The 24155-nt window shown below is 36.3% G+C and overlaps 1 protein-coding gene across 3 annotated transcripts in view; it reads right to left on the bottom strand.

The window, feature by feature from the left end:
• Mgtor (nuclear basket protein megator) overlaps positions 1–24155 on the bottom strand; it is a 30891-nt gene extending 6736 nt beyond the window's left edge. For 2 of the 3 annotated variants that reach the window (XM_087350298.1, XM_087350299.1), the window contains exons 1-20: positions 23940–24155; positions 22533–22695; positions 21530–21751; positions 20443–20602; positions 19150–19324; positions 15998–18357; positions 14521–15299; positions 14252–14435; positions 12671–12889; positions 11545–11784; positions 11026–11209; positions 10450–10622; positions 9848–9961; positions 6056–6204; positions 5183–5453; positions 3465–3773; positions 2793–2957; positions 1597–1689; positions 1423–1510; positions 631–926 (exon numbers count right to left, since the gene is read on the bottom strand). In XM_087350298.1, the coding sequence (XP_087206424.1) occupies positions 631–926; positions 1423–1510; positions 1597–1689; positions 2793–2957; positions 3465–3773; positions 5183–5453; positions 6056–6204; positions 9848–9961; positions 10450–10622; positions 11026–11209; positions 11545–11784; positions 12671–12889; positions 14252–14435; positions 14521–15299; positions 15998–18357; positions 19150–19324; positions 20443–20602; positions 21530–21751; positions 22533–22695; positions 23940–24102 (6507 nt within the window). In that variant the 5' untranslated portion in view covers positions 24103–24155. The remainder of the gene's footprint in view (positions 1–630; positions 927–1422; positions 1511–1596; positions 1690–2792; positions 2958–3464; positions 3774–5182; positions 5454–6055; positions 6205–9847; positions 9962–10449; positions 10623–11025; positions 11210–11544; positions 11785–12670; positions 12890–14251; positions 14436–14520; positions 15300–15997; positions 18358–19149; positions 19325–20442; positions 20603–21529; positions 21752–22532; positions 22696–23939) is intronic. The other variant, XM_087350300.1, reaches the window with a different exon arrangement.

Raw genomic sequence — 24155 nt, 5'->3', positions numbered from 1 at the left:
AAGCGTCTTGTTAAATCAATGCTGTTGAATGTAATTTTAGATTATCATGAGGGTGGAAATGTCGAGTCTGGTCCTCTGGGTTGTGACACCATGTGGATGTAATTAATTACCAACATTCCTCCAGAACCACCTAGAAGACCACACAACATCACAATCCACAAGAACACAACTGACAATGCTATTGAATATTATCATGACTGTTGACCTCAGCTAGGCTGTTGAGGAATGTCCGTCTATATGGATGATACCACATACTTCAAGGGGCGTAAAGGCCAAATAGTTTAATGTTTAGAAATGGACTGCAGTTTCTTAAATAAGTAGATGTCAAGTGCTGTGAGCAATTGTTACAATTCAGTTTGGCTGGCTGTTCCAGCTATGAGGACAAAATCAGATGAACAGTCACTCTGACAAACACACATCTACATTGTCCCACTATGAAAACCGTTTTGAGACTGAGGGTGTAACAGGACTCTCAAAGTACCTCTCATTTTATCTTATGCACAATATGCAGGTGTACTAAATATTAAGTGATGGTAAGGAGATATAATATAAAATTGTTAAAGTAGATAATGGTAGTGTTAACAAGTTATCAGCTTTTGTACTATGTTTATTTTCATAAATTTTACTTACTAATACCAAATGCTGTTGTTGCCTGCACAGAGGAGGAACGTGTCTTCCTCTTGTAAAGCTACTAGGAACTGAGGGAGAGGCATGACTCATAACTACTGAGCTGACACTTCCACCCTCAGGCTGTGTAACTGACCCACTGCTGGTAGCTTCAGAGTGTTGCTGTTGTGAGGGATGAAGTACTTCCACTGAGGATGCCACTGGCATAGAGGCAGAACTTGCTACAGACTGACCAGCACTGTTATCCACAGTTCCTTTAATACTGCTGCCAGACTGGTTTGGTACTTCATTACTGTCCTCTATAAGGTCAGGAAATCGCCAACACAATTGGTGAAAGAGAACACTTATTCCCTCAACTATTCAACTTACACATTTTAACTTCTTAATTATTTCCTTGAATAGTATGCCATCTGAAATATCTTATTTGTTTGTAAGCATTTGTTAATCCTTCAAATTTGAGATTCTCACTGCAGTGAGGATGTCAATTTGGTATTCTGCAAACCATGGGTCATTTCTTTTCCTAATTACAATAAAGTTCTAACAGTAGCTTACAGAATTATTTGCAAACATATACAAGTTCCAGTAGAATAAGATTAGTTTTTCTGGCTTTGCATCAGACTATTGTCTTTAATAAAAACCTTTTACATGAAACACAAAATGAATAATGGAAGATGTGTTTAAACAAGATCTGTCTTAACTGACCCTGATTTACCAATGCACCCTCTTGTAGAAATGAAACCTGACTCATTCTTAGATAACAAAGGTGTCAAAGAATGAATGCTCATCAGCAGTTACCCATTATTTCCACTTCATTATTGACTTGGTCCGGTGCTGATTCCTCATCTATGTCAGGACCCTCACCTTCATCATATGCAGTCAAATCCTGCAACATAGGACACATTCATTGTTAAAGCAGTTTTTCAATTGGGCTACAGAATTCACACATTGAACAATTAAACAATTGAATACCTGTTCATCTCTGTCATAACCTTCAACCTCATAGCTCTCCCCATTGTCTGTTTCCTCCTCAAATTCAGGACCATCATCAGGTTCTTCAGTTACCTTGAAGCACAATAAAAATTAAATACAGTTACAGTGAACCATCTGAAAATTTCTTGGAAGTGGTGTGGAATATAATAATGTATGTAAGTACAAAATTATTATTCACATTACAAAATTTTATTGAATATTCTCCTATCAAAGTTAACACCATACTCTTAGACAAGTTTATTAGGTATCATCACTGTGGATTTTGACACTGACATAATCTATCAACTACTGATCAGATACTCTGCATTCATCAGATACTGGAGAAAAAATGGGAATACATCAGCTCTTTATACACTGTAAGAAAATATTGGTCAATAGTCTTACTGAATTCAGCATCCTCAAAAAACTATTTTATATACTTAACTAAATGTTTTAAACAGTAACAGAAGGTACTGATTTTCTAGATAGTCTACTGAATCTTTGCAGGTATAACATTTCTAAGATTTCCACCTCAGAACATAACTTACACTCTGTCAAAGTCTGAGATAATGTGGCATTGCAACGATGAGGTCCATTAGTAATTTCAATAAGTTGTTATACATTCAGAATTTGGACACACATGCAGATATATGTTTCTGCGTAGCAACTGATAACAATGGTGAGATTATGTACGTTGGCACACATATGACTGAAAATTATTCACTAGTTTTGTGGCATCTACCCAGTCTCCCTCCTATCAAACAGGTACCAGAGGTTCTTCCACCAAAATTAAAGTACCTGGTGTAATATGCAGACAACTCACTTTCATCCAATGCTGACAATAAAGAGTTTTATTTTCACCCTCCAACATGAAGCAACATTGGACACATGTAAACTTGCAATAGCAATGCTAAACGAACAATGCATTTTAAAAAGATATTAGCAAATTAAGCAGAATAAATGAATGAGTGACTTCCCAGGAATATGAAAATGTAGGATTATAATTATTTGGTGAATAAATACATATATTTTATTTTGCACTGTAAGTTTGATTTAAGGAATGATCTTGAATTCATGGTCACTTTGTAACCGAGGAAATACAGTTATCTTGTCAACTCTGTCTTCAACTCTCAAAAACTGGATGTGATAACCTGAAACCCAAAAGAACAATTTAAAAACTAAATCTCTTTACTTACTCCCTCATCTGCAATTCCATCCTCATCATCCTCTTCAGAGTCAACCACAATGACTTCATCTTCATGGTCCCTCTGTGATGATGTTGGTACTTGATATTCCACATCAACACCTGACTCAGAGGGGACTGGCTGGAACATCTCTTGTGCCCCCCGTGGTCGCTTTGCCTACATAGGGATAAAAAAAATAATCTACATATCAGATGGTATTACACTACTTGAAGCAAAACCACCACCCAAAGTCTGTCACTCTCAGATGCAACACAGAAGTTTTTCAAGGTTTAAGGTACTTTACCCTATGCCAATTGTTAACTACCTATGATAGCTTATTCAATATGGTCATGACTACTCCCGATGCCTGAATATTTTATTTCCACTAATTTTCATTGTTCTTAAGAAAGTTGAAGGGAATAAGAAAGGGATAAAACTGTATGGATGACATCGAATCAACACCTTCATCAGTATTAAGACTAAATAATGAGTCACTATTTGCACTAATACCCCAATAATCTGAAAATTCCTTAACATGAAGTCAGTGTTGGTATATCTCAAGAAGATATAGATTTTTACTCTTTAAATTAGACTTTACAGGGAAACATCAGTAACAACCAAAAATGATGTTCACACAGGAAATGCTTGTCACAGTCCAGTTAAAAAATTAACATTCATAAATACCTGTGACGGTCCACCGCTCTTTTCCTCAATTCTACTTGTACTGTCTCCCTTCATATCCCTCTGACGCTTAACTCCTGCCTGTGAAGTGGTTACGGTGTTACTGCTATTGGCTTGGCTGCTTGCTACAACTACTGACTGTTCTACAATCAGCTGGGCCTGGGTCTGAGTCGTTTGTGTAGTGGATGTTTGTTGCTCCACTCTGGGTAGAACTAATGCCACAGCTTGTTGGCCCTGTTGCTGCTGCTGTTGCTGTGAAGAAGCACCAGGAATTTGTTGGACTTCCATATCATCTGATTCTGTTTCTATATCCTGTAACAAATATGGTAAAATACATTTTGAGGCATCTGAAAACAAAGTGTAATGTGAAGAATTCACCATGGGAAAACTGTATTCACATGTCTGCCCACATTTCCACATATTTCAACTCTAAAAATTTATAGATCCTTATGAAATTCAGTAGCAGAAAATTACTATGGAGGTCAGGGGATTGACTCAATTTTGATTCTGAGTAGTAATCAGATTCTCAAACTTTACATCAAAACTTACACTTCTTTATAGACACCAAATTTAAACATTTTTCAAATAATTAATAAAGAAATCCTTACATAATTTTCAGCATTGAAAATTTTGATGTATGCTGTTAAGTACGCAATTTTTCTTTTTAGTTATCAACTAAATTACACACCTTTCAAGATTCCTAGATTTTAAGCTTTGTACAGTGAAACCTCGATGCATCGTTTTCGGCGGGGGTGGGAAATAAAAACGATGAATGCGGGAAAACGATAGATGCGGGAAAGCATTAAAAAATTTAAAAAAAACAATGTTTCTCTTTCAAAGTTACTTCTTTTTACCAAAAAAGTCTTTAATGGACAACTGGTTTGTTGAAACTTTACGTTTTAGACCAAACAGAGCACTTTCCACGTTCAAAATGTTTTCTTCGTCACGTTCACTAATATTAAGCGCATAAAAGAACGACTTCACTTTCGCCAATGCAGCGTGTGCTTCGGCAAAACTCGGCAAAGCTTCGGGCTCGCATTCGTCGTCTTCCTCTTCCTCACCGCTCCAACCCCCTTTGCGGACAATAACAGGAAGAATGGAAATACTATTACTGCCGAACTCAACGAAACGTAACTGTAGAAGACCCTGAACCGCTGGAAACGAGATAAACCAGAAGAATGAAAAGTGCCGCCAGCCTTTCCTTTGTACTTATAATAAAAGCATTTGTGAAGAAATTCACACTGCACATGCCATCTGGCATCGCTGGAACGAAATATGAGTGCACCCTAATTAAAATCGTAAAATTTCTGACAATGAGCACCGCCATTCACTCCAACTATCACCCCTGCACCGCTGACCCTCATTCCAAAAGAATGTGCTGGTTGGGCGACATAACAGGTTACCGCTACTGTGTATTCCAAAAACATTATGCGTCTTTCGGTATTAATTTATCTCTAAACCCAGCATTTTGAATTCTCAGAAACGATCATTGCGGGAAAATTGTGGGCCGGGACTAAGATTTTTGAACGATCGATGCGATAAAACGATAGTTCGAGGAACGATAGAAGCGGGAAAATGTAACATTATTTTATATGGGATGTATTCGGGACCGAACAAAACGGACGATGCATCCGGGAAAACGATAGTTCCGGGAACGATGGATAGAGGTTTCACTGTAAATACCTACGATCGTCCAACAATAATATTTTGTACTAAATTACCTGTGTTGACTCAGCTGCTAAGAGTGGTGGCTCCTCACGTGAACTAGGTGATGGCCCAACTGTGACAGTCGTAACAGTAGCCTGCTGCGTTGGCTGCACTGCTATTTGCCGAATGGGACCCACTGAGGGCCCAGCCGAGCTGGTAGCTGGCATGTAATCTGTGTGAGATGAGGTGGGTGATGATGATAACACTTCTGCACCTGCACCACTTGCTGAGCCTGTTGTATGAACCAGCTGCTGCTGTGGTGGAACTAAAACCTGCGTGCTCTGACTGCAACATCAATAATACACATTATATGCACTTGTCAACAAAACATTCCAATGAATTGGTCTGTTTTAACTTGATGTAACATTAGCAACAGGAGGCCAAATATGCATAAAGGTTAATTATGTACTCAACACAGTCATTTGAAATAAATGTTTTCACAACATCTGAAACCAATTTCCATTCTTCTCAGTCCGTAGCTCATACAATCACTGCAACACCTACCAGATGCATACATTAGATACTAATGCCACATCTAAAGGGAGTTAACACATGCAAATCATTATATGCTGGCACTGCCATACATAACATTTTTTGCTGCCTCCATCATCAGGGTAATAAGTGCTCTAATGATGGAGGCAGCAAGAACCTCTGAAAAACTGGTTAACTTCTACCAGAATATAAGCACTACAAACCAGAAGACAGCCATCTTCATATTCACTGCCATGAGAACCTTCATCTGTTACAAACTTGTGTCTACTAATTTAAAAATTATATTTCCTCAAATAAGAATTTCAAGTATGCAGTAATAGTAAAAGAAAAAATTGTCCCTTATGCTTAAAAAGGCATCATGCAACAACACAATATGTGGAAATGTAAAATAATACCTGGATGGTGTTTGACTACTACTAGAACTGCTTGTCTGACTCGTTGGCAGCACTGCCACTGTACGTGCCTGCATTGACATGGGCCGAATACTGGCAAAAGGAGTTTCTCCTCGTCCTGGCCATGGTGTGACTGTTACAGACTGCTGCATCTAGGAAATGAAAAATGTATCAAAAAACACAGCAGACATTTCTGCTGTTACATGAAAAACTCCACTTTTCCAGCATCTTAACCCATCTTAACCTTGCACTAAAATCCTGCAGGGCTATCAGTAGCATCAGAACTGACCTAAAAATCAACATTTCAGACTTCTGAAACAATGGTTTTAATGAAACTGACATGGCAGATCATCCGAGGATTTTAGCGAGTTTATTCAACTTTGCTGAGTGATATTTGAAGGTCACAGTAGTTTAGCAAACATACATATAAAATAACGAGTTTGATTGGTAATGTCAATAATACAGTAAGTAATATTTTAGACACTCTATTTACAATACAAAAATTACATTGTTAATGTAACAAAATGTTTAAATTTGTAAAATAATTTCAGTCATTGTTTGCCATTCAATATAAATATACAATAACTCCATTATCAAATAATTGTTTAAAGCAGTGTTTTTCTACCGGGGTTCCCCGAGCAATTGCCGGGGGTTCCGCGAGAAATAGTGATGAATAGGCTAATCATATGTAAATGTACTTTTTGAGTAATTTTTATGTTTAATTTCATATTCATAATTTTACTATACACGTACAACATATTCTCGGAAAATTCTTGGGTATTATAATAAAGTCTTCAACCTGTTATGTCATTTAGGAATACAGCCAAACCTCGGTTCACGAACTTAATTCGTTCCTGAAGGTCATTCGTAAACCGAAACTATTTTCCCCATAGGAATTAATGTAAAATGGATTAATCCGTTCCTGGACCCCAGATGATTGCTTATTTAAAATTTTACAACAATACTTTGTGCACAAGTTCTTAACACAAAATCAATGGAAACTATTAAATCTATCACAAAAAAGATAAATACAACACTAAGCAGATCAAATATAGACGAAAACTTAATTTAGTTTTACCGTACCTCTATGGATGAGAGTTGACGGCGTAAGTGGAAGGTGGTGAGGAAGTGAGATGTTATTGTTTGGAAGGGGATTCTTTTTCTTTTTTCTGTCTCTTGGCACCACTCGACTCTGCATCAGACTCACTGGGCCTCTGTCTGACTAAAAAGTTGTTCAGTGTGATTTGTTTTTGTCTACGTTTTAAAATGTTTCTAAAGTGACACATGGCATTATCATTGAAAATGTTTATGCTGCGGCTTGCTACTGCTTTATCGGGGTGATATCGTTCCACGAAACTTTGCACCTCACACCATTTTGCACAAATTTCACGGATCAAAGAACTAGCAAGATCAGAGACACGAACACCATTTTCATGTTTGGCTATGATTTCTTTCTTAACATCTATCATGATATTGGTATTTTTTCTTTTCACTTCGCTGCTATCATTGTCTTTCTTTGGCCCCATGCTGGATCATTCTTCCACGAATACTGCCAACGCTGATACTCCCAGCTTATCGCTCCACGATGTTGACGGCTTGCGTGTTCGTAACTCGAGACACAGTACGTCATCCGAGACGCTTTGTGTTCGGAAAATTTGTTCATAAATTGAACTGTTCGTGATCCGAGGTTTGACTGTATAATAATCATAAGAACTATATTTAGCGACGTCTATAAGGCGTCAGTGTACAGGAGCTCTACGTGGTGGATTCACGTATCATCGAGTGACTCAAGTAAATTTTATTATTTAAACTGGCTTCAAAAATAACATTTCCTTGACACATATATTTGTTCATATGACATTTTACTTTGATTTATCTTATGCCTTTTTAACATTGTCAATAAACGATTTAGTTATTGTTGTAGTTATTATGTGTTTTCGTTCTGTTTATGTGTTATATACGATATTGGTTATTTATGTTTATTTTTTGTGTTTACAGAAGTGGGTTAATTTTTTGTGTGAATGAAAACCTCTGTATGAGGTCTCTTGAACAGGCAGTTTGATTTCAGTTTTTTGTATTGTCAATAAACTTGAGAAAAAATTAAGGAATTTTTTGCGTAAACCAGCTATCAGAAAAAATATATTAAGTTTTCTTTATGAACTTTAAGTTTATAAAAAAGAAAGAAAGATATCAATAATGATATACAGTGAAACCTCTATCCATCGTTCCCGGATGCATCGTCCGTTTTGTTCGGTCCCGAATACATCCCATATAAAATAATGTTACATTTTCCCGCTTCTATCGTTCCTCGAACTATCGTTTTATCGCATCGATTGTTCAAAAATCTTAGTCCCGGCCCACAATTTTCCCGCAATGATCGTTTCTGAGAATTTAAAATGCTGGGTTTAGAGATAAATTAATACCGAAAGACGCATAATGTTTTTGGAATACACAGTAGCGGTAACCTGTTATGTCGCCCAACCAGCACATTCTTTTGGAATGAGGGTCAGCGGTGCAGGGGTGATAGTTGGAGTGAATGGCGGTGCTCATTGTCAGAAATTTTACGATTTTAATTAGGGTGCACTCATATTTCGTTCCAGCGATGCCAGATGGCATGTGCAGTGTGAATTTCTTCACAAATGCTTTTATTATAAGTACAAAGGAAAGGCTGGCGGCACTTTTCATTCTTCTGGTTTATCTCGTTTCCAGCGGTTCAGGGTCTTCTACAGTACGTTTCGTTGAGTTCGGCAGTAATAGTATTTCCATTCTTCCTGTTATTGTTCGCGAAGAGGGTGAGAGTGGTGAGGTAGAGGAAGACGACGAATGCGAGCCCGAAGCTGTGCCGAGTTTTGCCGAAGCACACGCTGCATTGGCAAAAGTGAGGTCATTCTTTTATGCGCTTAATATTAGTGAACGTGACGAGGAAAACATTTTGAACGTGGAAAGTGCTCTGTTTGGTCTAAAACGTAAAGTTTTGACAAACCAGTTGTCCATTAAAGACTTTTTTGGTAAAAAGAAGTAACTTTGAAAGAGAAACATTGTTTTTTTTTAAATTTTTAATGCTTTCCCGCATCTATCGTTTTCCCGCATTCATCGTTTTTATTTCCCACCCCCGCCGAAAACGATGCATCGAGGTTTCACTGTATAATAAATTTTATGTAGGGGTTCCCTGAGACATGAATATTATTTCAAGGGTTCCGCAACGGCAAAAAGGTTGAGAAACGCTAGTTTAAAGGAACAACTCAATTGTACACATTAATTACCAATGAGGCAATGGCTTTTGAAATGGCACAGTAAAGTACAGTCGGTAATAAAATTCCTGGTACTGCTACAGTAGCTCAGAGAGATCGCCTGGAGCCACAATAAAGGTACATAAAGGGCCCTGGCAAAGATGGGATATGCCAAGCAAGCCAAAAGTAAATAATAAATTGTTTTATAAAATATACAAACAATCAGACATAAAAAGAGCATTTATAAGAGAGAAGGTTCTGTCACATGAGTACACACCCTGGATGAAATCGCCAGTGACAGGGTGAAGGGCAAAAGTTCAAAAATTACACTTCACATAATTTGAAGCTTTGAAATACTATCATTTCAGTGTTCATGTGTAAATTGTATAATCATATTTCTACAATTCTTTTTAAACACCAATAAACATGATTTGTGAGAACTTTCCAAAAAAAAAATTTTTGTTTCGTGAACATTCAGGACTTGCACAGCTTTAACTTGGCACCTATTAAAATGTTGGTAGATATCATGATGAAGTTTAAACTCTAGGTAAGAGTCTGAACTGACCGGTTGCTGCTTGGACTGAGTTGAAGATGGTCCTGCCATTGGCTTTATATTGGCTGTTGGAGGTTCAACATTAACTTTCTCAACAGGACCAGAACTTGTAGAAGGTTTGGAGCCCTGTGAATATATGGTACAACATATAATAAGACTATAAATTTTCCGATTATGTGTTGAATGAAGCAAAATCTTGATCATCAATTGTGTCCTTTCCTTAGAATAAGGTTCATTTAGCACTGGCAGTCAAGACAACCCAGTAAATAAGGTGAGAACCTGTATTATGCATTTATTACACCCCTATTTTTGGACTACACATTTGCATTATAAATTGTGGCTTATATAAAGCAAAAATATCTTTTCTGGTTTACCAGGTGTCAGATCTTATTTACAGCCACAGTTCATTCAATGAATCTGAATTCATTATATTCCTGTCTTTAATTATGTTATTAACATACACATTTTTACTTCACTCGGTTTTCCTTTACACATACAGAAATAATTTCTCAGTCTACTACAACTAACCAATCAGCCATACTTCACACAAACAAAAAGAACAAACATTTTCAGAAATAGACACTTATAAAGTGATGTCATATGCTCCACATTACCTGCTGTTTATCCAATTGGCGTTGCAGCAGATTTAATCGCTGATTCAAAGCATCTATATCTCGCACCATACGTTCTTTTTCTTGCTGTTTCTCAGCACGCATATCTGCATTCTCTTTTTCCAAATGAGAAATCTGACTTTCATACTGTTCTTTCATATGCACAACATCTTCATCTGAAAAGAAACATAAAGTAAAGAAAATTAATTACAATATAGTGAATACAACAAACTTTGGCATCTACCAACCAGTCTACATGGCACCAAAATCCAGAGCCATCCAAGGGATCCTACAAGATTTGAGAATTTGAGTCATTCACCAGCTGAAATCATGATCATATTATGAAAACAATTTTAAGGTCTGATTTAATTCATCAATGAAGGGCAAAACTTGTGCAATATAGTAAACATGCATACATTTTTTAATTCATGGAAAGATCAAAAATAATTCACTTTATTTCTTTGTCATGTATTGAGTAATGTTAAAAAGTTTAAATTTAAAAGTAAAGATTGCCACAGCACCACTAAGCAGATCAGGACCCCATTTAAATACCAACTCAAGGGGTTAAAGGACTTGTACCTTTAGATTGTTTCAATTCAGACAGCTGACAGGTCAACTGGTTCTTTGCCTCTGTTAGTTGCATTATTTTCTGTCGAGCATTCTTCAGTACTGACTTGGCTCTTTCTTCCTTATCAGCTGCAGAAGTCTTCAATGAATCATTCTCTTTACGAAGTATTTCTGCTTCCTCATGTGAACTTGTAACCTGTGAGTCATAAAAACAACTTAACATAAATTCATGCTATTGAGAATGTAGACACCAAAAATATGTCTAACATTCCCATTCTTCAGCCTCTTCAATAAGAGTAACTTACACCACCAGCAATGATGTGCAAACATGATGCTTGAGTATGAATAATATTCTACATATACAGTCATATAAACATTTTCATTCCATCATCTGATGTTTTAACACATCAGATTGTACACAAGCTAACTTCATCCCGAGTCATTTTCAAACTGGTTGACACCACAAGTGGACAAAAGTCATTTGTTGGATGACTAATAACAACATTTCTTACATGTTATAAATATCTGTACCTGCTCTGTTAGCTCCTTGACTACATCAAAATGTCTGCTTTCAACCTCCTTAATTTTACCCTCCACTTCCCTCCTACCCTCATCACGCAGCTGCTCTTGAGTTTCCGAAGGGATGTCTTGGATGGATGCAGCTACAGCAGTAGCAGCGTCTTCCTTTTCTTTAGCAGCCTTCTTCTCCTCCTCCACTGTTTTTGTTAGTTCTTCAAATTGTGACTTGTATCGCCTGGCTATCTTACGAATCTGGAAGTAGACACAATGTAACAGACCTACTGTGAACTGCAGTAATCCATATACTTATGTAAGAAAACTTTTCAGGAACACAATATTTAAGTTAATTAAATTCATCATCATCATTATTGGCTCTACAGCCCTGTGTGGGCCCTGGCCTTCTTCAAAAGCTTCTTCCATTCTTCCTCATTCACAGACAATCTGTTTCCAAGTCTGCCGTGAATGAGTCCATTTGGCAGTTGCTTTATCTGATTTTGTAACAAGTTGCCCAACCCCCAACATGGAGGACCAGACCTCCACATTTACAGCCCCGGAGGTAGGGTGATCCAGATATACCCCCCAGGCACTGGGTAGCTCGGGTACCTCAGCGGTGCCAGTCCCCGTACCCACTGATGGGTTAATTAAAGTCAGAAAAGATATTTCAACAAAATCCAACAAAGTTTGAAAATAAACTGATATTCAATTAAACATGTTGCTATTTAAAAATGAAAAAAAATTATAATCAAGTAATACGAGTGACAAACAAAGAACAATAATGTACCATAAACTGGAAAATATAATTAATTTTGTTCCTGTAACCAACATTTCTGTAGTAAAGAGATTGCACTGAAGCCCTAGGTACAAACAGGAGGGCAGTATAAAAATGGATCTTAAAGAAATAAAATGGGAGCAGTGGCAGGCTCTTGTGAAAATTTAAATGAACTTTTGAGTTCCATAAAAGGTGGGAAATTTCTTTACTTGCTTTGTTGCTGAATGACAATTAGTCTCTCAAGAAGGACCCTATTCCACAACGTTAGTTACTGATTGTAGTTTTGTATAGTGTGACAACCCAGATGACAACTTCACTCATATCTTGTTAGTGTAACTGACACTTCACTGTATAAATAATTAAGTATACCTGTAATTCCTTATTTCTGGTGTCATTCAAAAGTGCTTCTTTGGCACCCAGATCTTCTGTGATTGTAGCCAATTCTTCATTATTCTTAAGTAAGGAAGACTTGGTATCTGTAAGTTCCTGCTGAAGCCTAGTCACAGTTTGGTTGAGTGTGTTCACTTCATCAATACGTTTACGCAGATCTTCTGCTTGCTGTTGTTGTAGTCGCTGAAGGGCACTTAACTAACAGAAGAAATAAAGAAGAGAAAAGAATGCGTAAAACATGCAACTAAAACAGGAAACAAATATCTATCCTCTTGAACACATATTCAGGAGTTTTGTATGTTGACTACATACTTAATACTGGAACTCTTAACACCACTTATTGTTTTAAATAATGACAACTTCTTCAAAAATATAATTTTATGATAACTACATTAACACAGCGACAACCCACCATAAGATAATAATTCATAAATATAAATTAAATTTATCTGAGAACTAATTATGGATTCATTAATCAACAAAGTAATATAAACTGCCACCAAATATTAAATACCAGCACATCAGCATTCAGTTTAAACATTGAAATATAATACAGGCAATTCTCAGTTTACGAACGTTCACTATAACAATCATCACAATTCATTCAAAATTTCTTAAAGTCACCAATAGCTATAGTTCCTTATAAAACAAAATGCCAAATGTATAGTAAACATAATTGTAAGATTTAAATAAATAAACTTTTAAAAAATGTATTTATTACAATTATCAGAAAATTATTATATGATAATTATACTGAACTGTTAGTGGTTAATAAAACTAACGAGCAAGAGTGCGCCGCCAGAACCAACCAGACCACTAACTCGGCCCCCTTTCAGGGCCCTTATCCATACAACTAAACTCACCTTTCTCTCTCTACTTTCTCTCCCTCTCCCACTCTCGCCCACGTGCTACCATTGGTCCACTCCCATACCTGCTCCCATTGGCTCGGGGCAGGCTACACCTTTCACTTCCCTGCCTATAAAATCCAACTCCTCACACCCTATTGGCATATTCATCGCCCTGATGACGGAGGCAGTATGACCTCTGAAACGTTGGTTAACATCGACCAGACTACACAGCGCAACAACCCAGAAGACAGAAATCGTCATACTCACCGCTGTGAGAACCTCAAGTCTTACAAAACTAATGTAGCCAGTAAAAAAACATTGGTTTACATGTCATGCCGCGTAGAATGTTTTCTCGTGGGAAAGAAATCGGTGATTCCCCCTATTATAATATAACAGGATCATCACTTGCTTGCTATGTTTAGTACATGGTTTTAATGCTTTAAAATGGCTACTAACATAAATGATACATATCGTAAAAGCTCAGAAATGCAAGATACACATAACGAACAAAAACGTATAACAAATGTCTTGGAACGGAACTCGTTCGTAAACCGAGAGTTACCTGTATACGGAAACTCCATTATAGAATACCTAACAAACCTATCTGAATAGAGCTGGATGATGATGCAGCTGATAAGGATATCATTATATGTGCATGCCAAATTGTAAAAATGATTCCTGCTCAATGTAAATGTCTGAAATAATTCCTAACCTGTTCCTCCAGCCGGAACTTCTCTTGCCTGAGCCCTCTATTTTCTTCCTGAGTTTTCTGGTGAGCTTCCTTCTCTCCACTTAACTGCCTTGTAAGTCCTTCTCTCTCCTGCTGCAACCGCCTCCAATCCTCAGGACTTGTCTTGCTTGATCGCTCAATCAGGAAGTTCACTCTCTGCCTCAACCTACACAGAACATAGCTCAATGAAAGATTCAATCTTATACTTTATACAAAAGCCAACACTCAAGTTTCCCAAGCATTACACATACCTTCCAGCTTCTCCACGAAGTGCAACATTCTCAGCAGTCATAGATTCAACACGAGATGACAGATCAGTGTTAGATTCCTGCAATGGGCCTAATTCCTTTTCCAACTTCTCCACCTGCTTTAGTAATTCATTAACTCTGGCTTGGAGACCATCTCGTTCTTCACGCAATATACGATTACTGTCTGTTATTGCATTCAAAGTCTCAAGCTTCCTTAACAGTTCTGAATGTTTGACAGCTGTTACTGAAGATGCTTCCATTCTTTCCTGCTCTACCAATAATGATTCCTTTGCTTCTTTTAACTGCTTATCAAGATACTCCTGCTGTGATTTCAGACGAAGATTCTCAGTACGTAGGACCTCATATTTGGAAAGAGCAATATCCTTCTCCCGACGAAGGTACTTGATAATCTGAAGTAACTGTTCAGACGATTTAATTTCTTCTTCTGATATGGATGTATTTAATGAACCACTAGATACATTTCCAACTGAAGATTCTAACTGATTACCACTTGCTTGAAGAATAGCAAGTTGTGAACTCAATACCTGAATCTGATCATGCAGCAGGGAATTCTGAGAATCCATATCATTTATTTGCTGACGTGTATCACTTAATTCTTTTTTAAGGTGTTCTTCTCTCTCTTCCCAACCTGAACGAAGCTCGTTTACAGCATTCTCAGCCTGTTCTTTGGAAAGCCGAAGTTCAGACACTTCAGAATTTAATGCTGTAAGCTTTTCCTTCATGGAGGACAAAGCCTGAATGTCAGTTGAATGAAGAACCACCTGCAAAATGAAAAAGTTAATTAAAATTAAAAAAACCAATTAATGCAGAAAACACATCAGTAAACATGCATGTATTGCACTCATTCTCAAAGATATATCCTCGAATGTCATCCACAATTTTAAATCAAGAAACTTAGCATATACATTTTTAAATAATTAAATAGGTAAAGAAATGAAAATCTCTTGTAACACCGTCTGCAAGTTCAACGCCACTACTATCAAAGTCACCTTCAGATATGACCTCATATAATGCTAATGTCACACTATACTAATTAATTTAACTGGAAACAAGCGAACATTCATGCCTGCATGATACAATTTCTCAGTAAAAACTGGTTTCACCAAAAACAATCTATATCTCCGGCAGAAAATGAGAACTGCTATGAAATGTCATTTTAATTTTTTATCAAGGAAGTTTAAAGTTCAGTTATTTCATAACAGTTTTAATATATGGTGCTTGTTCTTAAAGATATATAGCCACAATAATTACTGACCCTTGTCACATTTTACCTCAGGTCACATATATTCTACTCAGAGATCACTGTTATGGGAGCTGCACTTGCTTCTGAAACATAGTGATCTATTTGTGGAATATAGGACAATAGCGAAATAAAAGACAAACTACAAATACCAACTATGACATATAATCGTTAATACCCTTTAAAACTGTTCCATTGCACATTAGAATGAAAACTCACCTCATGTGCATACTTCTCTTCAGCAGCTTGCGCATTTCCTGAAAGTGATGCAAGATCAGACTGTGCTTTGATCAGGTCCTTCCTGGTTTCCTCAAGGTCAGAAAGTGCAGATGTGAGCTCATTTTTGCTCTTGGCTAGCTGGTCATTTAGTTCTGCTGTTGAATGACTTGTACCAACAGTCAGTTTTGACAACTGAGAATTTAAATCTGCAACTCGCTTCTTCAACTGTTCTTCACTATTCCTCAATTCTGTTAGTTTCTTCTCGGTAATTTCCTTATACTGATCAAACTTTGCTGTAACTGCCTTCAGTTGCTTCTCAGTAGCTTCAGATATCTCAGAGTATTGCTTAGCATGTTGCTTTGAAGATGCTAGTTGCTGTTGTGTTGACTTCAACTCATTCTGACTTCGGTTCAACTGAGTTTCAATTTCCTTCAGCTTTTTTGTCATAATCTCAACTTCTGTTGGTGTCTTTTGAGTTGGTGGTGCTGCTAATTCTCTTATCTTCTTGGTCAAGGATTCAACTTCTTTCTTTTCTTTAACTAGCTCTTCCCTGACTAAGTCCAGTTCCTCTCTTGTTCGAGCCCCCAGTCTTGTCTCTTCTTCTTCACGTTTCTTTGCAGTTTCTAACTGACGTTCAATATGGGAAGACAGTTCACGGAACCGATCTTGTTCCTCCTGTAATCTCCTCCTAAGTGCAGCACACTCCCTCATAGCTTCATCAAGTCGTCCCTCCAAACGTAACTTCCCTTCCGTTTCAGAACGTTCTAAACTCGTACGGATGGATTCCAAGTTAGCTAATAATATGGACTGACTCTGCTTTTCACGATTAAGTACTTCTCTATCTTTTAACAGACGAGCTTCTGTCTCTTTCAAAATCTGACACTGTCTCTTCAAATTCTCCAAAGTCACTTCGGCTTTCGAAAGTTTGGTCTGCGCATCCAATGTTTCATCTTTGAGGTGCATGATAGTTTGTTCATGTTTGATTATAGTTGAACTGTACATTTTGTTTTTCTCTTCCAATGCAGTGATCTGTGATTTGTAAATAACTGTATTAGAATTGAGAAGTTTAAACCTTTCATCATTGTACTCAGCCTGAGAAAGAAGTTTAGAATTCTGGGTACGAAGTACTCTGAGCTCAGATCTCATGGTATCTAGTTCTTCCGTCAAAATCCGTTCATTGGTCTGACGTTCCGTTCGATATGTATCCAGTTCTTCTTTAAGCTCCTTAAAAGCTTTCTGAGACTCTTCTAGTTTTGCTTTCAATTCTTGAATTACTTTATCCTTTTCCTGTAGAACTGTTCCTTGTGTAACCATTGCAGGCTTTGGAGACAATTGCTCTGGCAGCTTTATTGGACTACTACCTCCCTGCATCTGCTGTTCATACAGTGTTCGATACATGTCCCGCTGTCTAAGCAACGTCTCCATCATTTTTGTATGTTGTTCATTATTCTCTTCCAATTCTTTTACCTTCATTGCATATTGCTCTATTTTAGCTTGAATTTCTTCTGGATTAAACTCAGACTGACAGCACTCTGCTTCTTCTTGTTTTGAGCTCAATTCCCTTACCAGCATTAACAGCTTTTGGTTGTTAGCCTGAAGTTCCTCAATGTTACTAAATGTTACAAGTGTCTGCGAAATTACCTGGGAAGAACTAGTAATGTCTGAACAAGACTCTTCCATATGACTCTGTCCAGCAGCAAAACCACCTCGAGCTTCTTCAACTTCTTTGAGTAAGAAGCACACCTGCTTTGCCAAATCAACCACTTCCTCTTTGAGACGTTTATTTTCTCGGCTGTAGTGAGCCTCTGCTTTCTTCGCTTCAGCTGCTTCATGACGCAACTTATTACATTCTGTAATATACTTATCAATCTCTCTGGTAAGTGTGGCCACATTTTCAAGAGCATGATCATAATCCTCATGTTGTTTCTTAAGAATTGGAGCTTTCTCCTCAATTTCTTCTATGATTGTGTTTATATACAGGTTTAATTTCCGTGTTTCTTCCTTCTGTAAGAGTAGCTCTTCAGAAACTGCTACATACTGACTATAAATTTGTGTCAATGTCATGCCTGACTTAATAAGACGGCTAGCTGCTGCAGCTGATGGTGATAAGCCCTCAATAGTAACATTTAATGTTTCTTGCCTTGCAGCCTTCAACAGTTCATTTGCATTTTCCAGTTCTTTCTTTAGAAGAGCAATGCACTCTGCTTTCTTTGCCAGTTCTTCTTCATGTAACACTTCCTTCCTCTTCATTTCAGTTTCAAGGTCTCCATACTGTTTTGAAGCATCTTGTAATAAGGTTTGCAATTGTTTAACAGCAGTTGAAAGTTCCTCTGATTTGGATGAAGCATCATCACTCATTCCTACACACAGAGAAAAACACAACATAGAGTATCAACTTATAAAAGTAAAATTACGGTGTGAAAAAACATAATTATGGGAACAATGTATGGATTGAATCCTATGTAACAGGCCAGTTACTTGCTGTGATCAGTTCTTATGGTGTTTCCACTTATGTTTTATCACCTAAAGTATTTATTTTTATGATCAGAATCAAATGCAATGAAAGACCTGTGTATCTTTTCCACTTCTACTGTTCAAAATTCTAGTGATACAATAAAGAAAATGCTGTACTGCACTGTATAAATATTTTTCATAATTAACCTATAACTCTTTCTGCTGCAAATGCTTCTTTCAAAAACAGACACTTACTTTGCTGGTCAAGAGCTCTCCTCTTGTCATGGAAACAAAAGTTTCATTGCCATCACTCCGAGCCCATCCCTGAATCCTTTCCAGAGCATAAACATACTTTAATATCACAATTCCTACATTACACGAACTACCATTTCCCCTTCTGTGTTTCAAAAGTACAAGAAAAAAAAAGGAGGAAAATTATTCTGATAAACAGACTCCACAGGAAACTAGTTTGTGGATAAATTAGAAACTGTAATATCATAATAATGAGAATTATTAACAATTGTACAACTTCATGCAGCATTATATTAATTAGTGTGCTAGAAAAATCATATTTCACATATCAGTAATTTTGTTCAATGCTATGAAGGTCATCACGACAATAATGCCTATATCTGCAATTGATTACATGAGAATTTATGGGAAAAGGGAGTGAACTAAAATGTTTTTTCAGAACTGACCTTTGTATATTTGTGCCAGACGAGTCTGTGCCAGAAGTTCCTGCTCATAACTGTCATGCAACTTGCTTTCACTTTCTCGCTGTGATACCAATTTCTGCATTGCAGTTTCCAACTTCCCAAGTAAAGTAGCATTTGCAGATTTCAGATCTTCGTTTGACTGATTAGCAATCTGAAGCTAGAAGAATAAAATGCAAACTTTGGTTAACATAAAATGAAAAAATTTCTAAACCTTAGGAAGCTAAACAACTTGAGAGGTAATTATCAACCCTTCAATTTCTTTTTTGTAAGTATATACAGAAAATATGACACAAAAATTTCCAGATCCTCAAGTTCGGAGTGCATGCAATCTTGCAAAATCTAAAAAGCATTCTAAAGGGTCAGGAACTTAAATTAATATGCACTGTTCCTCAAAATCAGCATAGTTAAATAACAGTATTTGTTGTTATCAGGCAGTACAGAAGAACTAAATACATTTGTAATAAACACACATCTTCACATAAATCCGTCAATCTTCAAGGTACTAACGGTACATAGCATAAAAATTGTTATTAGTAAATTTTCCCAGTTACAGTATTTTTTCTTCCAGTCATACAAATCTCATAATGGCTTCTAACACATAAACTATTTGTTCATTCAAAAGATATCTGATAAATGGATTTATATCAAATGAGACACTAATCAAGTTGACACCTATATACTGCTTCATTAAACAGCTGCTGAAACAGACTACATATCTGCTATATAAGTACTACAAACTGAAATAAACATTCTGCATTTCTTGGCTTCATTATATATATATAACCTCATAGGATTTCCTAATTTTTTTGCATTTAAAAATTGTTTTTTTAAGCCTAGCTGCATTGCAACACACTGAACCAATGGACAATACTTTCAATACTAGGTGCAAACTTAATGTTTAGACGAAAGTATCCCAGGCTCTTATACTGAAACTGCACATGACACTTCAATTCCATAACTGAAATTAAACCAGCCATGTGTATATGTGAACAGTGTTATCATGAAATGTATTTCTGTTTCTCTTAATTATCTTATGTTTTGTTACAGCAAAACCTAAGTTCATGCGCCTTATCATATTTCACCCTTTCCAAAGTCTATAATCAGGAGTAAACAAAAGGAAGTTAACATTACTGCTCATCATGTGCGAGAAAGAAATGGCAGATGATACACTTCCTTTACTCTATAACAGCCTGACCATTCAGTCTTCCTAAAAACCAATCTAGCACACCATCTGGTAAAAGAAAAACAGATATGAGATCACTGGTCAATGTTTACCTCCTCAGTACTCTGTGAGAGTTGAGTCTGCAATGCAAGAAGCCTATTTGTGTGTTCTCTCCTCATAGTCATGAGCTCAGCTGAATGCTTGTTCAAATCTTCTGTAAGGTTCTGAATCTGTTTCCTGAGTTGGTCATGTTCTTGATTTAAGTGTTTCTCCCTTTGATAAAACAGATGCACAAAACAATTAGTAAAATTAAATACCAAATTCATAAAATATTCCCAAAACCCTGCCCCTGCGAGAATCAAACCTCAGTCATAAAGCCTTTACCCAGTCATTTTAATGAATGAGCTATCTTGGTTGGTCCCTATTTTCAAAAACCTACATCGATTCTACAAAATGTGCACAACTTTAATTGCAAGTTTTCCTTCTTTATACAATATTTGTCCTGCAAAGATAACACTACCATAGTTCCAGTGTACCATTACTGTTATTTACATATTTCCTTTTAAAAAAGTAATTTTAATAATTGGTACTAATCTGTAGACTGAAATTTTGAGAAACTTCACTGATCAATTCTGCAAAAGAAAAAATATATATATATATATAAATATATTTTCTTATTGACAGGCAATTAAAAAAAGTGAAATCAGTGAAACATAGATTCTGGCTGATGAGAGTAATACTAGTAAGTGACTTTCAACTATTCTCATTTCCATCAATTACATTAAACAAAAATATACATTTATACACATATGTAATTCTGTATATGAATTTTCAAGTATTCAAAAGATGTGTATATACACAGTTCAAATAAAATACTATTGTGACATTCCAGTTTCATTTGGTACTTAATTTTACATCTTCAAACATACTTCATTGCTTTTAAAGACACAGTATTATAATGCAAGATAAACAAATGTCAAACACTTTATGTTGTGGGAAAACCAAGCCCCACAAGTTTAAAATCAATGTTCCTGTAGCCCATTCTGAAAGTCATATTCATCTGTCACTCTGCTATTACTGAAGAGGAACAGAATATTTTGAATACTCCCAGTCCATACAAAACAGCTTACAACCCTGCTACCAGCTACCAGCCACATGAATGGCAACACATCCAAGTTTGACAGAGAGAAGTAGTCTTACTTGTAATCAAGTGTAACCTGTTGACTTTGGACTCCTTCATATTTGGCAATAGCTTCGCATTTGGTATTAATGGCATCTTTAAGCTGAGTATTCAGCATTTTGACATCCTCTTGCATACGTTGTAGTTCTGTATTTCGCCTGTCAACCATCTTCTGAAGGCTGTCACGTTCATCAATTGCACTGTCACGTTGTCGACGAAAATCAATGCTTTCCTGTTCTAGCCTATTAATTGCAACAAAACAATATGTCTGAGTGGACATAGTGATACATACAATGGATGATATAAGAGAAAACATGAGGTTTATTAAATGTTAATTGTAATAACAATTTCCAATTAGATACAGCAGTTCAAATGACTGCTACTTTCAAGACAGTTGCATCAAATTCTGTGGTAATGTTCACAAAATAAAACACCTCAAGATATTTTATGGATGATAATCATAAAAAAGATACAGGCCATGGTTTTGTACATCTTAACCTTCTCCCTGATCATCGCTAGAAGAGCAATAATCACATAAATATCTACTAAAGACATTAAAAAAATAAATAATGGAGCTTTCATAACCATAAGCTCAACAATTATATCCTCTATTATATTATTTAAAGTTCAACTTCAAGTCATATTAAATATATTTACAAAATCAACAATGTGCTCAAGAATCTCTACCTGTACTAAACTATATAAAAATAAATTCCAAAATAGTATCAGCAACAAAAATTGTGCACCTTCCCTTCTACTTCCATTCTCTATTCAAACTGTGAAAGTTCAATATTTTTGTGTTTTCTTTAGGTCTTCATTGCAATTGTAATACTTTACCTTTAATTGGTATTCCTGAAGATGTAAATCCAGCAGTATTTCAGTCCAGCGTCAAAAAATTTGAGAATACAGCACAAATTCCCATTTACACTCTTTATAACTGACAAGCAATACTACATAACATTTATACAACAAATGTAAACAAGTGTTGTTATTCAACACAAATCCATAAAAATATCCTCTTACCTATGCACTGAACTTTGTAGTTTTGTAATTTCAGCTTGGGATGATTCTGTTTTCTTCTGCAACTCTTCCACCTCCTTTTCAGTCGAATCAAGTTTGACTGTCTTGGTGCCATTGTCTTCCTTCACTGCACTAAGCTCTTTCTCAACAGTAATAATTCTTGCCTCTGAGAATTTAAGAAAAAAAAAGGAAATACTGGTTAAACATTCTTAATATTCATATCAAATCGTGACTATTGCATTACCCCAATACCTACCCTACTTGGTACAGAAAGACAAATTCAGAAGGTAGCATTGCTTCATGTACATAAACACTAGAACATCACAGTTAATCAGTATTTAGACCTGTACAAAGGGAAGCGTACATTATGGTACAATAGCCAGCAAATTCTTGCTCTCATTAATATCAATTGTACTGGACAAAAAAAAAAGTTGTCAGTGGAACCAAGGTTCCGGAGAATTTGATGTAAATACGTCTATACGGAAAGGAAGTTTATATATTGGCTTTATTCTAAATATTTCCTTTATACATGCTTTACAATTCAGTAAAGTTTGATTAAGACATTGATTATTCAACTTCAATTAGTTACGCTTAAAATGGGTCTGTGGTAGCTGACTGTAATGTAAAGTAATGTAATGAAATGTAATGTAAGGTAATGTAATGAAATGTTTCCTAGGTAACAATAATGCCGAGTAAACAATTGAAGTTTCCTAGGTAACATAACAATGCAGTTACACTTTTTCGTTCCACTTTTTGCCGAATGACACTGACCCTAAAAAGAAGTAAAGCTATCCTGCTACGTCCTGTAGGTGCTTTAGGGGAGAGGAGGTATAGCTCATAATCATTCTTAATCTCCAGATGGGGTAAGTGGTAAATGTCATGCCTCAGCTGTGCTTACCCCTGGGAAAAGATCCCAAATAAAACCTTCGATATGCAAAACACTAAACTCTGTAAATATCAAAAAGCTTACAATAGTGGAATTAAGCTATTCAGTAATCTTCTCCCATTATAGAATGTACAAATCACACTGTATAGAAGTTTAAACCAGCACTAAAACAGTACCTCGTATCTTACTCCTTCTTTGCCATAGATGTGTTTACCTCAATCAAAAATTCTCACCTATTACAAATACATGTAAGCAATAGTGTGTATGATTTCTTGTGTTCTTATTTTTGCAGTAATACTGTAGTAGACTGTAAATTACTATCATAACTATGTAATTTATATTTGTGTTAGAAACAAATATTGTATTTGTGCTATGATGTGCTTCATCCTTGGTTTAGGCCTATAAAGGCTCTATGGAATGTAAAAAATTCTATTCTACAATATGTAATTTTAATCACATCTCCCATAACTGTGATAACAAGATTTCTCCAAAAGAGACAATTACTCCCTCAAACAAGTTCTTACCCAAGTTTACTTTCGTGGTTTCCAACAATGCTCTAGCAACGATACTTTCTTCAGTTTTAATTTTAACACATGACTCTATTTTTTTCCGAATATCTTCCGGTATTTTTGAGCATTCATCACTACTTAATACATTTGGTACTAAGCCAATATCACTCGACGCCATGTTTCATGTACATTGTGTTTCCCACCAATGAACACCACACCACAGAGAAACAC

Source organism: Zootermopsis nevadensis, unplaced genomic scaffold (genome assembly GCF_977971745.1).
Source record: "Zootermopsis nevadensis isolate Lab colony 2312 unplaced genomic scaffold, Znev_1.0 Znev_ptg000017l, whole genome shotgun sequence".
In the NCBI taxonomy this organism is placed as follows: domain Eukaryota; kingdom Metazoa; phylum Arthropoda; class Insecta; order Blattodea; family Termopsidae; genus Zootermopsis; species Zootermopsis nevadensis.
Note: the sequence above shows the minus strand (reverse complement) of the source record. Positions and strands in the feature narration are given on the sequence as shown.